The sequence below is a fragment of the Silurus meridionalis genome, chromosome 5 (genome assembly GCF_014805685.1).
Source record: "Silurus meridionalis isolate SWU-2019-XX chromosome 5, ASM1480568v1, whole genome shotgun sequence".
NCBI classification, from domain to species: Eukaryota; Metazoa; Chordata; class Actinopteri; order Siluriformes; family Siluridae; genus Silurus; species Silurus meridionalis.
In genome coordinates, this window is record NC_060888.1 from 4,621,412 (window position 1) to 4,637,824 (window position 16,413).

Below are 16,413 nucleotides of genomic sequence, written 5' to 3' on the forward strand. Positions count from 1 at the left end.
CAAAAGTCCATTACACTTCATACTGCTGCTCCAGTGAGCAAATACTGTATTTTGTGGGCTAATTCATCAAGGCAGTGTCATCCATTATTATGCCGTTTACCTTTACTGCCTGTAGATGGTGCTGTTGTGCAGAATAAATAGTTTTCATTAAAACATCTGAAAAGTATTCACAGCACTTCACTTTTTCCTAGATACACTGTAGTATAGATTCACAACTTTGTGGACACCTAGACATAATATTGGTATGTGCTTTCTGAACATCCTGTTAGTCATTTAGTCACATTTAGTCCACATTTGCTGTTATAATATCCTCCACTCAGCTAGGAAGATGTTCCTCTGGATTTTGGAGTGTCCCTGTTGAAATTTGTGCGCAGGGGTATTGTCATGGCGGAACAGGTTCGGATCTGGTAGTTGAAGTGAACGAAAAATTGCGTGCAGCTGCTTCCATAGACATTCTATACGATCGCGTGCTTTCGACTTTGTGGTCACAGTGTGGGGAAGAACCACAGATCAATGGAAAGATCCGTGTCTCAAGTTCTTATTTTGCAGTGTCTGGCTACATTCAAAAGCCTTTCTATGCATGTGTACATAAATGTGATGTCTGCTATACGTGTGTATTTGTGCTTTCACACCGGGAAAAGTCTAATCATAAGCCTAGAAAATGCCATAAAAAGCTATCACATCAAGGTTTTCAGTGATGATGGGGGAATTTTGATGAAATGTTAATGCTAATGTTCCCTATTTAGGTGTTGGACTGTCCAAATCTGGTGAACCCTTCATGGAAGCACTTCATCCCTGGCTACCTTTTTAACAATCCCGAAATGGATCTCACCGTGGAAAACATCTACAGGTGAATATCAATCCGATCATCTGCTTACCAACATGAGAGTAAATTTTAATGTGTAAAGAAGTCACTGATGTAAATCTCAAAGAATATTGGATTGTTTCAAATGAGAATTTACATAATAAAAGTCTGGGTTGGGGTTGAGGTCAGAGCTCTGTAGAAGGCCATTCACGATCTTCCACTTCAAGCCTTGTAAAGCATATCTTCATGGCTTGTGAACAGCTGAATTGGGTCTCCTAGTTCAAGTAAAAGGAAAATTTAATGCTACATCCGATGACATCAAATAGAATTATGTGCCTTCAAATTTGTGGTAATAAAAAAAAAAAAAAAAAAACCTACACATGGCTGGAAAAAATCAGGTGTCCAAATACTTTTGTCTCATTTAGTGATGTGATCTCCAAAAACGTTTCCTCTCATATGGTCCAGCAGAGGGCAGCAAAGTCTTACTTTTCCTTCACTTATATAATATTTGTGTTGTTTATTACATTAATTTCTGCACAGTTTCTGCTGTATTAGATTACAAGTGCATTAGAAAAAAGTATTGTGTAATAAGTTGTGTAAAAAAAAAAAAGATTGATGAACATTGTAAATAGGGGGCTTAAAAATTATAAAAAATTATTCAATTATAAAAATAAATGTAAAAATGTAATTACAATGGGCCTGTTGTTATATAATGGGTGACTTTATTATTATACTGTATATATCAGTGTGAAGGTTTTTTCTTTATATCTATCTATCTATCTATCTATCTATCTATCTATCTATCTATCTATCAATCTGTCTGGAATTAGCTATAAATATATTACATTTCTCTGTGTTTTACAAAATACCAATCTCTACATATTTTTGTACAGTTTCATTTAAACAATTGGTTCATAATTTGAGCCTTTCATTATTACCATTTTTATGTGATGTCTTCGCTTCTTTCTTCCAAAAATATCTTTAATAAATACTTGTCCTGATTCCCATTCTGTCAAAGATAAAAATGCAAGATTGTAAAGAATTAAATACCTACGTGACAGACGTATTTTTAATTTTGACAGAAAAGAGTTGAAGTTTTGAAGAATTAAAATTAACATCTTTCCAATTCACGTTTAAATAATGAATGAGTAACTATGCTGTTTACAGACAGTGAAGCAGATAAGAGAATAATAATGGATGCTAATCCTCTCTCTCTCTCTCTCTCTCTCTCTCTCTCTCTCTCTCTGTCTCTGTCTCTCTGTCTCTGTATGCCCATCAGTAACTGTAAGGAGAACCGTGGGATTTATTCTGCCCTCCATCTGGACAAAGTGTTCAACATCTCAGCCTTGTTCAGCCCCAGCTTGGTGAGTCAATTCATTAACTCCTAATACGAATTCACCTAATTTTCATAATATTAAGCCCAGCTTTTGTTCTGCGAAAGCATGTACAGTAGCCCTTCGTATATCACATGCCATATTCACACATTCCCAGATACAATATGCCTGAATAAATATAGCTGCAAAGCTTGATCCATGCTCAAGTGTTGATTTGAAGAAGATTAACTTCCACTTATCCCATGCCATCTTCCACTGTGGGCTGTTTTTGGATCCATTTCCAGAACCCCGAAGTTCACGATAAGCCGTGATTTTCTTTTCCTCACAGCCTGTTGGAAGGTATCCAGCTTCTTCTGGTGTTAATGGGGATCTTGCCCATGTGGTTTTGACCCAAAGCCATGCAAATGAGCTGCTCTGTTTAATGCCAATTTGCTCATACGCTACTTTTTTTTTTCACACTTTTGTACAGGCTAATAAACGTAACTTTTTTTAATTGTACTAATGCTGTGATGAATATCTAGAGATGGATTTCTCCTGTTTAAACTGTAATCAGGTGGGTAAAGTTAATTAGGTGCATAAATTTACATGAGTACATAAGTATTCCAGGGACTTGATGTGTATAATTTGAATGGTGGAAAAGAACAAATTGCTTTGAATGTATAATGAAAATTTCAAACCCCCACCAGGGACCTCCTGCTGTAATAAGCCTCATTCACCAACACGAGGTTGAGAATTAGCCGATGAGCCGAATCAGGGGTTATAGAGTCTGAAAAACACTAAACTAACTGTGTAGTGCCGTGACAAAGCAACACTGTTCCACGAGTGCCAGCATCTGTTTCCTATCACTAAGTCCTCACGGGCCTTGTGTCTCAAATCACTGCTGTGGTTTCTCCCTTTTTTCTATTCTAGTACACTAAGGACGTGTCTAAGAAGTTTGACAGCCTGAAGGTGGACCTGAAGACGATCGTCCTGTTGAACACAGACGGCAAACACAACCTCATCAACTTCACTGAGGCCGGCATTAAGGACATCGACTTTGCAGCGTATATGGAGGAGGTACATTGTCGTGTGTGTGTGTGTGTGTGTGTGTGTGTGTGTGTGTGTGTGTGTGTGTGTGTGTGTGTGTATAGTGCACATTACAACAAAACAGCTACACGATGCACTGGTTACCTAGCAGGTAAAATGTTGCGAATATGTAGTACAGTATAAGCAATATAAAGCTTAATGGCAGCAGAAATGAACCCAAATAAACAGGAATATTACATTTAGCAACTGTTACTGAGGTAATTTTCACATGCTGGCTCCTCCAGATCTTCCCATAACACTACATATAGTCTATTTATTTTATTTGCATAGAGTCTTTTCATTATTTATTTTAAAAAGTAAATCTCTATTTATAGGAGCGCTCACATCACTCTGAATTTAGTCTCGTTTTTAATATTTATGTTCACAAAAAAACAATGCTGAATTGACAGAGTTCTCACAGGATTTGAAACAAAGAGATGCCAAACATACCGTATTTGAAAAAAAATGGCATTTTGAGGAACAAAAATAAGGACCAGCTTCATGTCTGTCATTAGAAGTCACTAAACTCTAGTGTACAATAAATTGTATTGTTTCTCATTGGACTATAAGTCGCACAGAACTGGAACGATGAAAATATAATCAAGCAGATTTCAGAGTCATGTTTTCTATTTATTTATTTACTTTTAAATCTTTGATGATAAATGAAAGAAACCGTGGCAACTTTCATTTTAATATAATGTTTGATACTATGCGACAATTGTTTTCGGCCCTCAATCAAGTTTGGTTTTTGGCCCTTAATAGGCTGTTTGAACATTCAAGCATGAGTGTTTCTACCCCTCCTTATACAGTTTTAAAATGGAAGAGATGGTTGAGGCATCGGACCTTGGATCCGAAGGTTGCGAGTTTAAATCCCAGCCACCCCAAGCTGCCATCCCTGGGCCCTTCATTAAGGCTCTTAACCCTGTAGATGTTCAGTTGTATGAGTGAGATAAAAGTCGCTCTGGAAAAGGGACGCCTGCCAAATGTAATAAAAGTCAATCCAACAGTTACGGCTTCAGAAATGTGTTGCTTGGTTTTGTGTAAGTTGTTTGTTTGTTTGTTTATTTTTTAGTTCATTTTTATTATTAAATTACAATATAATTAAATTGATGCTTTTATTAAATAATTGTGGTATTAAGGGTGCATTGTTCCCTAATAAACACATTCTTTAAATGTTTTAGAATTCACTGATGAAACGAAAATTGTAAGATTTTGATCATTGGATTTCTTTCTCTTTCGTCTAATCGGTTTGCAGCTCAATAAAGGAGTGACCCGTGTTGACTTGCTGACATTCGCCAGTGACCTGGACGCTAAAGCTGACCAACTGGTGGGTTCCTTTTTCCTTTTTTTTTTCCAAAAAGTGTCTCTTAAACCCTGAATAGCTCGTACAAGGGTTATGTGCTCTTATGCATGCTCAGAATTCTGCGCTAATGTACACAGCCGGGTTGTTCTTTATTTTTTTTTTTAAACCCGCATTTTGTTTGGAGTGCAGACGTGAACACAAGCCTCCCATTCATTCTGCAAGACTTTCACAGTAATGATGTGTGAATCAAGATGTCTGAGGTGTAATTTATGGTTCGAGGGAACTGTGTGTGTTCCTGTGACTTCACATAGTCCAAGCTTTGTAACACACTGTTCAGGGTTTTTTTTTTTTTCTTCACATCATGTATGTATTTCTGCTTCTATTATTCTTCCTGTTTCTACATGTTTAAAATTAATTTAATTTGAATAAGAGGTTTGGAAAGATTTCTATGTGAAAGTGCTCTTGTAGTGGCAGGGAGGATTTCTTTTTCTCTATTGTTATGTTAACTAGGATGAAAGCAAGTATAGGTTCCACTGTACCTGCATCCACCATGCTAAACACTGAAAGATGTAATGTAAAGGCATTCTGTTGTAACTTAGCCCAAGGCTTGTAATTCACATTAATCTGAACCAGTAGTATCATATACCCAAAGTTGAGAATTGAAATCAATGTGAGTGCAATTAAAAAACGATCCAAAAATCGATGATGTTGCCCAGCACTATAATTTCAATCCTCACCAGTAGAAATTCAGCTTTTTTCTATTTAAATCAAGTTCCAGTGACGATCTGCACTTTATATTATTTTAAGAAAACTGGACACTTTGGGGAAAAAAAAATAAAATCACCACACCCTTTCTTCAATAATCCAATGTTTTGTCTATGTATATTTGTGTCTCTGTCTCAGAATAATGGACCTGTACAGACTTCTATCAAGGGCCACGCCAACACGCTGCGTCAGATCTACGCCAAGCAGGTCGTCCCTCTTCAGCAGTCCATGGTAATCACGTTCTTTCTCTTCTTAATATTTATTTCATTCTAAATGCTGAAATATCCTGAAACTGATGTTGAGAATAATGACATTGTTCAGAAAGCAATGATTTTAAGGCATCAGTAATGCTGGATTATAAGTGATTTACAATGAGGCTATTTCTTTATTAGAACGATACTCTATAATCAAAGGTTTGTGGACATCTGAGCATCATAGCCAGATGTGCTTGTTGAATATTTTTCTAGTAAAAGTCTCTAGTCTTGTGGGAAGGCTCCACTAGTTTTTTAGTGGTGGACAGTAAAATTAATAAATAGATGTAATTTGTTACTATATTTAACTTTTTTCACGTATCTGTTTGCTGAAGTATTTCCACTTGGGACTTTTACTTTAATTTTGCTCTGTTTTGAACTTGTTGGTGTGTTAGTGGTATCTATTTAGCGCAAACATACAGTTCAGAAACTCCCGATTCTAACTTACCACAACAACCAGTGGTTTTATTTACACATTTTTACAGGTAATTTTAATAGATTTCATTCAGACTCATTATTATCATTCTATTAAAAGGTCGGTGTACTGAGTAACAGAGTCTTTTCACGTTGAGTGAAAGAGTCGTGCGACAAAAATGATAATAGGAACGTTATAGCGATAATAAATCATAATACTTTGGATACTTGAGTATATTTGAGGGCAAATACTTTAGTTTTTTTATACCAGTGAAAGTTTGAAGGGACGTTTTTTTTTCCTGGACTAATATTTTACTGAGTGGATCTCCACTTGAAACTCAAATACATGGTTGAATGCTGGAACAGGTTTGAGTCTGTTGGTTCCTAATAATAATAATAATAATAATAATAATAATAATAATAATAATAATGAATGCATGTTAACACACATAAGGGAAAAAACACCATGATGGTCAGATGTCCACATACCTTCAAACATTTATATCGAATATATTTATATATATGTGTGTGTGTGTGTGGTCACTAATATATTTTTTTTACACACAAAAATTTTCAATAAACAATAATTACTGTTAAAATCAGCACTCATTAGGCACTTTATTAGCGACTCCTGGCTGGTCATATCCGTAGTCATCCAATCAGATGATCATCAGCAACACAAGATCATAAAATCATGCAGAAACAGGTGAAGAGCTTCACTAGATGTTCGGAGTGGTTTTACATATAATACAGGACACAAGATAATTAAGGTGGTACTGTAGCTCTGGGTTACTGATCAGAAGGTCAGAGGTTCAAGCCCTGGTTTCGCCAAGCTGCCGCTCTTGGGGCCCTTGAGTTAGGCCCTTAACCCTCAGTGCACCAGGGGCGCAATATCGTGTAAAAGTAAAAACTAATTTTAAAAGAAATACAATAACTTTACAGTGGTACAAGTATGAAGTGCATTTACCTCTTTTTTGTTTTAGGATGTTTTCTTGTAGTGAGGCTGAAATTACGTGTATGTTATTGAGTTCTTGCTTTCATTAAAAAATTAATGACTCATAAATGTTACGAGAATGATTTATAGTGTAACCTGAACAGTAGTGAATAATCATTCAACGAAACTCCCAGTGGGTTTGTTTGTTCTGCAAGACAAAGAAAATGTGGACGAGAGACAGAGTTTGAGAAGCAGGAAATTAAACCACTGCCTACATGCATTAATGCTTATACCACAGACAGGAGCACGAAAGAAGCCTATGTGCATTAAAATGTTTTGTTTTACATGTAAAAAAATTAATATTATTAAATAGCATTGAATGCAATGTATGTAGCATTTATTATTAGGGATTTTTCAGTCATTTGCACCACCTCTATAGCAAGTTTCTTTCTGTCGCTTACTGTCGCTCTTACTGTCTTTTACCTCTTTTTCTTTCAATCTTTCAACTTCAAGAAATATGTTACTGCAAGGGTAAGTGTGTGTGTGTGTGTGTGTGTGTGAGCATTTTAATTGAACATGTGAAAAAAATAAAGTATGCCATAAATTTATATTCATTTGTTGTATAAGAACATCTGGTTTTATTTTATTTTATTTATTTTTTGCACTACACAGGCCTGTGTGTGAAAGGGCCATGCGTTAGAAGTCAGAAAGCACCTAAGTAAATTGATGATTTGCTGTGTGTCTGAACCAAATAATTTAAATTGAGCTATCAGTAATATATTGAATTGCATAGCATCATATTTTTCCCATTGCATCGTATTGCATTGAATCACATTGTGAAAATCGTATCGTGCTGCATCGGTATTTGCTTCATATGTATCTTTACAATTATGGGAATCCTAATATATATATTTGGATAGTGGCTCCTGAATGTATTGGTTCATTAATAAATGACATTTCTGTGTTTCCTTATAGAACACTCTGAACCAGAGCATCAGGTTTCTGGAGAGGACCGCCACTGATCTATCAGTAAGTCGTTTCTATTGTAATTTTTACATCATTCTCTGTAAAGTTTTAGGATGTGACTGTGGTTTTTATGAATGTATTGTGTGTCTTTTTCAGAACAAAATATCAGAAATACTTCAAGCGGTTGAAACGGCACAGCATCTCATCACTCACAACGCAACATTTACTGTCAATCAGGTGAAATAACGAGTCGTTTTCCCTGGAACTGTCATGCAGGATGTAATTTTGTGAGCTAGTCATTAATAATTCAGTTGTGTGTGTCTTTTGTAGGAAAGTGAGAAATACAAGCAGTCCCTGATTGGCTACTTCGAACAGTATATCAACTGGATCAAGACATCAGTGAGGATTTGCAAATACTGTTGATTTTTGAGATGTTTGATGTTCAGATTTTTATGCTTTATCCTCCGTTCTTTCTTACAGCTGATGATGGAAGTGGCCACGTGCAAACCTGTTAGTAACATCGTAGACACTGCAGAGATTCTGGCCTGTGGCTTCTTATTTGATTCAATGGTGAGAGTTCTTGAAGATTTCTAGAATAGTTTCATTGGGCTTAATGTTCTTGCCTCTAGCAACATTCAAAAACTGTAAATTTTTTACAGTATGTTAAAAAAAAAAGTTTTTTGACAGTCAGCGAAAAAAGAAAGAATATCTGGATATGAGGATAAATAATTTGTGCGTAATCAAAGTGTACTTTCAAATTCAGAGAAAGAGAAAGAAATTTGCTGTAAGACGAAATTAATTTATAGTAATAATAAAAAGGTTAAAAACATTTAACAAAGAAAATACTGCAGTTGTTGATAGTAAATTACCTGAAACCTCTTCAAGTAAAAGCCTTCAGAATGGTTTCCTGAAACCTTAAAAGATGGAAGAAAAAAGGCTGGTAAGATTTGTGCTCATTCATCTACAAGGGCATTAGAAAAGTTGATAGGTGAGGTGAGGAGGCCTGGGGTGCACTCAGCGTTCCAATTCATCCCAGATGTGTTCAATAGGTTTGATGTTAGGGCTCGATAGCAGGCCACACAAGATCTTTTACTCCGACCCATGGAAAGCATATCTTCATTGAGCTGGCTTTGTGGACAGAAGTAAAGTCATGCTGGAGGAAAGTGTGTGTTAGTGCTTCAAATTGAGAAATAAAACAGTTGCTGTTATAGGAAGATGATCAACCTCTGGTGGTGACAGACTACAAGAGGTTGATTACTGATTAATCAACTGATATTTGGATACTGGTATAAAAAAATAAAAAAGAATTCATGTAAAATAGTGTAGAACTTTATTACAAAAAAGGGCTGAATCATGAAAATGTGCTAAATGAAATAAATATTAATATATTATTTATATTAGGGAATAATTATATTATTAATAAATTGTTATAATGAATAAATACAGCGTACTTTATGCAGCATGCAGTCTCATGTGTAAAAACAAGCAGCTCTCTTATCGACAGCGGACCTTCTCAGCCGATCAAAGGACGCAACCCGGAAAAACTATCCCTCTGATAAAAAAACCAACAACTCTACTCTGTTTTGTGCTACCTCATCAATTATTTCCTTGTAACAGAACGCTCCATCATGTTTTTATCCAAATCTAAAGTCACAAATGTAAAACACTAATCACAAGACCTTTCAGCTGAACAATTCATTACTGTGATGTAGGGAAAAAACGTGATTTGCATGGAACAGTTTGTTCTTCATTCACTTTAAAGAATAATCCGGGCGCAGTTTGCTATCAGATGGCTTGCTTAGTAATGCATAATTACGATCAGAGTTATAATTTCTGAATCCAAATGCAAGTTCTGTACAGGCTTATCCATGGCTTGCAGCTCGCATGGCTTAACAATGAACACATCTGTGCACACAGCTAAGCAAACACCCCACCCCCCAAGTGACAATCAGCAGGAGGAGGAAATAGAAAGGGGGAATGGAAAGGTAGAAGGGATTTTTTTTTTTGTAAGGAAAAATGTGCCATGTGGTCTGTAATGTGACAATATAGACAGATGATTGATTGTGTGTTTAATCCAATATAACCACATACAAGACTCCACCGTGATTAAAATAAACCCAAATGTGGCCAGACACTCGTACTGCAATTATTGGGCAAGGATAATTGTTGGAAATGAAAAACAGTCCCTGAAGATATACACCAAATTAGCTGGAAGCACTAATTAACAAACAGTCCAATAATTACCCATTAGCTGTTTGCACACCAACAGGTAATTGTACATATCTGCTGCAGAAACCGTGTGGAGCTTGTGATCTTGTTAGAGGGTTTCAAATCACATCAAACCTTAGAACAGCAATTCACCTCATGCTGAGATCATTAACAAGGGCGTAGGCTCCTTATTTACAATAAAGACTACATGATCCTCAAGGTAGGATCCTGAAATACTATACGTTTATGGAAGTTAGCATGCCTCAACCACTTCCTTTTAATGGACATAGCATGTGGCTGGTGTGCTTTTTTGAACCTCTGGTGCCAGACGCACTTATAATGTGCGAGTTAAGATGTTCAATTGCCAGTTCATTAGGAACTCAAGTAGTCATTCTGTACAACCGTGGTAAGTAGCTCACATTGTACGATCTGTCAAACAGGCCACGACAGCAAACCTCCTCAGGTTCCAATCCAAGAATCTGAGGTTAAAATGAGATTTAGAGAGCTGAAGTTTGTGAAACTTTATTCAGAAAATGGCATCAACAGTGTGAATCCAAATCCAAATTCTTTGCTGTAATAATGCTGGGAAATTTGTTAACACACATCCGGCCTTTTAGTGTCAATCAAGCAGTGGTGAATGAAGTACACAAACCATGTACTTGAGTTTTGCCTTAAAATATATTTAAGTATCCAAAGTACTATGGTTTATTATGCCTATAATGTTCAATTATCATTTTGGTCAGAATCAACTCTACTCTCATGTTACTCTTAGTACATCAATCTATTAATAGTATAATATTAATGTGTCCAACACTGATTATTATCTATTAAAGATGGAGAGAAAAGTTGTGAAATGAAGAGACTTCTGATAGTGTTAAGCCCAGAAAAGAAGGCCTTGCTGGCTTAATGCTGCTTTAAGACAACGTCTATACTTAAAAGCATTATACAATTCAAATGGTATTGAATTGCATCAAGACCTGAATTGAATTGAATTAGTCCTTTTGACAAAGCACAAGGTTCCGATTTTTATGATTGATCGAGCTTGATTGATGTTGTATTGCAGAACACGTTCTGGTTCGGTTTGGGCTGCTCTGCTCTCTTCCTGCTTCCCAGCATCATCCTGTCAGTAAGGCTGGCAAAGTTCTACCGCCGTATGGACACCGAGGACGTCTACGACGAGTGAGTAGAACTAAAACACAGCGCGGCATGATGCTTATTATATCGAACCACCATTCATTTAGTTGGAGGTGGTCCCAATTCTGGAAGCTTCTTACAGTAGTGTGGAAGTAAATAAAATTCAATATTTATATATATTTTTTCTCATCACTCCTTTTCTCTCTTTCTCTCTCTTTCTTTTCCCTCCTATATTTTCCCTCCCATTCTTTCCTCGGTCTCAGTACCTCTGTCTCAGGAACTTGGCACTTCACATTATGATAACCGATTCTTGCAATTTCCATCTTCCTCCATTATTTGTCTTTCTCTGTCCAGCACTTTGCACTTTAAGAAAAAAAAAACCCTCTAATTGTAGATACTCTGTGTTTTCATATTCGGTGTATCGTTCGATCACACTTGCATACAAGTAAATGAAACAGTGCTGAAACGTTAAAACAATCACCAAGTGTCTTGACCGGAGACATGTCAGTGTACATAAGCCTCAATGGTGGAAGATTAATGTTTTTTGCTTGTCTTGTATCTTTTTAGCATTGACACAATTCCCATGAAAACGTAAGCTGTGCTTTTTTTTTTTGTTTTGTTTTTTTCTCCAACTTTTTTCCTCCTGCTCTCCACTCTGAGAACCTTATTAATACAAAAACCTTTTGTACAAACAAAAAAAAACCTCTCCATTCTTAAGCTTAAGCCTCGGAATGCTTCTCCGGTGAAGGGTCTTGCTCGTCTTTGAGTTTTGTGCGTGTTTTCTGTGTGTGTTTGTGTGCGTGCGAGTAAGTGTGTACTATATCTTCAAAATAACTCCCTTGTATAACATAAAGGGCTGTTAAAAATCTTATCACATAGCTCATATTCTTTGTGTATTTTTGTGTTGTTGTTTTTTTTAATACATTAATACACACGTATTTGTACGTCGTGCCGTTTGGTGCTCATCTGCGCATTTCTGAGGCCTAACTGTCCAAACGCATGTCATTTGTCACATTGCTTGTTTTTGTTGTTGATTTTATTTTTGTTTGTTAATGTTTCGTTTCAGTATGGAAATTGGTAATAATGGTTATTATAATGAACATGTACAAGGTATCCAAAACCCTGTAATTGCAAGGTAAACAGAACCAAACCCTACTGCACTAAATCGATCAAACAACAATGATTTGCATGCGAGGTTTAAGAAACGGTGGGCGCTACGGCAAGTGCGTGTTTTAGGTGAATTGATTAAAAAGAAAAAAGAACAAGTGGAAAAATGGGGGTTCCTTGATAGTTTTTTGGACTGTTTAGTGAATCAAACATGTTTTTGCATTTTACGTTTTACATTTTTCTATCTAAGCTAAAGAAAGGGTGTCATTGTGTGGGGTGAGGGTTAAATAAATTGTCCCCGTAAAGTATTTCAAGCACAGTGCATGTGAAACAATATTGTAGTTTAGCTGATAAATATATAAAAACTGGCCACAAATCAGCTCTAATGATCCGATTCAATCCTATAGTAAATTGTAAATTATTTAGCAGAAAGCAGCTCATTATACCAGAGCGTATGTATAGTACTTGAACTGTTAGATCAGAAAGAGGAGAAAATGGATATAGATTTTTCATTCTGTGAATTCTCTTTGGTCTGATTAGTGAACTAATAATGTGGTTTGTTTTTTCTTTATTGACAAAATCAAATGAATGAACCAGGAATTTGGCCACAAATCAAACTGGCTATGAAAGTTCTTGATAGCAAATTTGCTAGCTTTATAAAGGTAATTTATTGCCATTTTGTCATAGTTTTGCAGTTTTTTAGGCAAATTTCAGTCTAATATCTCTGATCTGAAACCTCTGCACAGCTCTGTACAAGCAATTTTTAACATCCAATCAGATACTTGTTGCTATGCAGCTACTATTGGACTCTGCGACGCTATTGGCTGATCAGCTGGCCATGCTTGATCTTGTATTCCAGAGGTACTGATAGTCAAAGTACTCATTTGACAAGATTGTCGTATCGCCCACTTTTAGGTTTTTGGTGCCAGGATTGAAAGAAAATATGATCAAGTGTCGGAGGTGCAATGCATGCTGGGTTCTTTGTCCAGTTAGCATTATAGCTAGTTTAGAGAGTACAGCCAGTGTCTGAGCTCAGTACTAACTGCACGCACGCCCCAAAAATATATCCAAAACGCCTGAACTGAAATCATTTCAAATTCATTGTATTTACTTGTTTATTCTTTTGCTTCATGTGCAAAATGTTCCTGCATGTGATTCTGACTCGGCCATTATTCCTGCACTGGGCTGTTTTTATTATACTAACTGCATGCATGTGTTGTGTTTGAGCCGTCTCAGTTTCTCCTTGGTGGTGTAACAGAGGTCAGGACACAGAGCTTCACTGATATGACATGCAGGGCTTATAGATACACCTTCTACTGTGTTTGGTAAAAAAAAAAAAGAGAGCTTAGAAAACGGCACACTGTGGGTCAGGGAGGTCAGCATGTTCACCTAATTCCAAACCATATAAGGGTGCTTGGACACTTTGATGGAAATCTTGGAAAAACTTTCCCTCACGTGATCGACACGCTGTAACCATAACTACCTTCTGACCTGTAATAGCTAGTGTTAGCTAACTACCTGGCTAGAATATCCATCATCAAATTCCTGACAGATTTTATGCCACACTTTGTCTGCCATGTTTGTTTTTACTGTTTACTTTCCAACATATTGGTTGGGAAATAAAAAAAAAAGGCTTTGGGAAAAGAAGCTTTGTTTGCTTTTCGTAGAATTACTTTACAAAAAAATCAGATGCCAAGAAAAGTGTGAAAGCACCCCAAAACTAGCAACATGTTTTAATTTTAAGCTACGCAATCATGCTTTTTATATGAAAATGATGTTAACAGATAGCTAGTATAGGTAGCAGATAAACTCATAAGAGTGATGCATAAGAATGCTCTCGTCCTGATCCTCTGGCACACTGTAAAGGAACGAATGAGTGAGTTTTTAATGTGTGTCCTGGCATTGATCATCTTCTCACTTGTTCTCTTTAAGCCTCCCTGCCTATGACACTATGACTCGATTCCCACGAGCTTCGGCACCCCCTCGCCATGGCGACTGGTGACACAGAGGAGGGACTTTTGTATTTTCAAATCCTCAGTACTCCACAAAGGTACTGACTGATGAGCACATCTTCTGTCACACATGTTTGACATGAATGCTGTCTGACAGCCAGGGTTCCCACATTTCTTGGAACAGCTGTACCTATATATGTTTATTTTCCAGTCTAAAGCAACAGCAGGTCAACAAAGAACGCTGAAAATGCGTAAAATTAGCAGCTTAGGTGCAGATGATATGACAACAATATTATGTTGCTGAAGCATTTCCAAAAGATGCACTAAAATGACAAAAGTATTGGGACACCTGACTGTTCCAGCCATATGTGGTTCTTCCCCAAATTGTTACCACAAAATCAGAAGCACACAATTGTATGTCTTTTGGGTGAGCATTACATTTGACCTTTACTTAAACTAGGAGATCCAATTCTGTGACAGTATGACAATGCTTCTCTGCACGAAGCCAGCTCCATTAAGAAATACTTTCCATGGGTTGGATTGGAAGATCTTGAGTGGCCTGCTATAAAGCCTTGACTTCAACCTTTGAACACCTTTGGAAGAAATTGGAACGCTGACTGCACCCCAGGCCTCCTCACCTCACTTACATCAGTACCTGACCTGACTTATCTTCATAAGCACACTTCAAAATCAAGTGGAACCTCTCCATAAAATGAGTGAAGGGTATTATAACAGCAAATTGGAATTAAATATGGATGCTCAAAAAATACATGCCAATCTTGTGGTCTTGTGTTCATAACCTTTTGTTAGTGTAAAATATGTATGTATGCGTAAAAAAAAAATACTGGCAAAAGAAAAACTAGTGTTGCAATAAAAAATCTACATAGCTGAGTTAATACTTTTATTTAATGTCATTAAGTAAATTTTTTAACTCTGAAACTGAAGGGGAAATATCTAAAATCTGTAGCAGAAGTAAGAAGACCAGACTTCCCTCTGGATTGCGGGTGGGCCTTCTATCCAGCTCTTAATAACTTGATGGTCTTCGGCTTGTGGTGGTCTTTGTTGGCATTAATGGCTATGGCTAAGCTCTCAGCAACTGCCTTAAGCACTCGGTCGTGGCGCCAACGATAGTGTCCGTCTCCAAGGGCTTTTGGGCAGCTGCTAAGAAAATGTTCTAGGGATCTCCTTCCTGAACAAAGGGGAGAGGACGGTGTCTCGCTTTTATGTTTAAGGTTCCAAGACGTCATAGACGGTTTGGACTAAGAACCTGATACGATGGAAATCAGCCCAGGTAATCTTACATTGCCAAACATTGATCCATTTAGTCCAATCCCACCATCCGGCTTGCTCTTACTTCCTCCATGCCTGCCCGCACTTGCTGCTGAACAAGATGTTGACATTATTATTGTCAATTCTCACAATCGGGAAGTTGCTAAAACCTGCACACCCTGTTGCTCTTGGCCCCACCAGTGCCTTGTGCCTCAACCTTGATTCAGCCACTCCTAGCAATTTCTCTGCGCTCGATTTCCTACCTGGGGATCCCGAGACTCTCTGTACTGCCATGCTTCCCGTGTTCTTCACACCCTTCAGTGAGGCTACTAATCGGGAGTTGCAGCATATTTCTGGTGCCATATAAGTTATAATTCGATCAGAGTTTGTAAAATCTTCAACATCTTAGAAAAGTCCATATATGCTACTCTATATGTCTATAACTTTGGATGACTGACTTGGACCAAAAAAAAATGAAGAAGGTTGAATGGCTGGTCAGTCTAGTCATTATTCGTATGTCTTGCAATTGTCAGCAATCCTAAGAAGCTGTGAACATCAGCAGTCTTGAACTACACGCAATAGAATAGTTTATAAAATGTAATAGCCTGGGAACCTTGGAACTAGTTCTGAATTATGTGTTATGTAAATTATGAATGATGTAAATCTTACACTTCTGTAAATCCTGTTTTTTTTGTCTTTACTTGATTAGTCTTTAATACACTTCCATAAATGTCTGTGATCATCATCATCTCCTCTTTCTTTCTTTTTTTTTGATTTTAGTGCTGCTGTAAACTGACTAAAACTCTAAACTGTGAGTCTTTGTCCATTTTTTTTTTTTACTTTTCCTTCCTTCACCTATGCAGAGGTGCCAACATTAGCAGGTAACCCATAGCGTGTATAACCTCT

General features: G+C 37.0%; 1 protein-coding gene across 12 annotated transcripts in view; it reads left to right on the forward strand.

The window, feature by feature from the left end:
* Window positions 1-16,413, forward strand: part of prom1a (prominin 1a) — a 61,748-nt gene that overhangs the window by 44,082 nt on the left and 1,253 nt on the right. For 2 of the 12 annotated variants that reach the window (XR_006925805.1, XR_006925807.1), the window contains 14 exons: window positions 747-850; window positions 2,085-2,169; window positions 3,049-3,195; window positions 4,460-4,531; window positions 5,411-5,503; window positions 7,385-7,402; window positions 7,847-7,900; window positions 7,994-8,074; window positions 8,168-8,236; window positions 8,318-8,407; window positions 11,109-11,224; window positions 12,246-12,314; window positions 14,219-14,336; window positions 16,288-16,318. Coding sequence is in view for 4 of the 12 variants with exons in the window: in XM_046849264.1 (XP_046705220.1) it covers window positions 747-850; window positions 2,085-2,169; window positions 3,049-3,195; window positions 4,460-4,531; window positions 5,411-5,503; window positions 7,385-7,402; window positions 7,847-7,900; window positions 7,994-8,074; window positions 8,168-8,236; window positions 8,318-8,407; window positions 11,109-11,224; window positions 12,246-12,314; window positions 14,219-14,288 (1,068 nt within the window). In the remaining 8 variants the exon portion in view is untranslated. Of the gene's footprint in view, window positions 1-746; window positions 851-2,084; window positions 2,170-3,048; window positions 3,196-4,459; window positions 4,532-5,410; window positions 5,504-7,384; window positions 7,403-7,846; window positions 7,901-7,993; window positions 8,075-8,167; window positions 8,237-8,317; window positions 8,408-11,108; window positions 11,225-11,442; window positions 11,540-11,746; window positions 11,771-12,245; window positions 12,315-14,218; window positions 14,337-16,287; window positions 16,319-16,413 lie in introns of those variants that run through there. The other 10 variants (XR_006925809.1, XR_006925811.1, XR_006925806.1 and 7 more) reach the window with 8 other exon arrangements.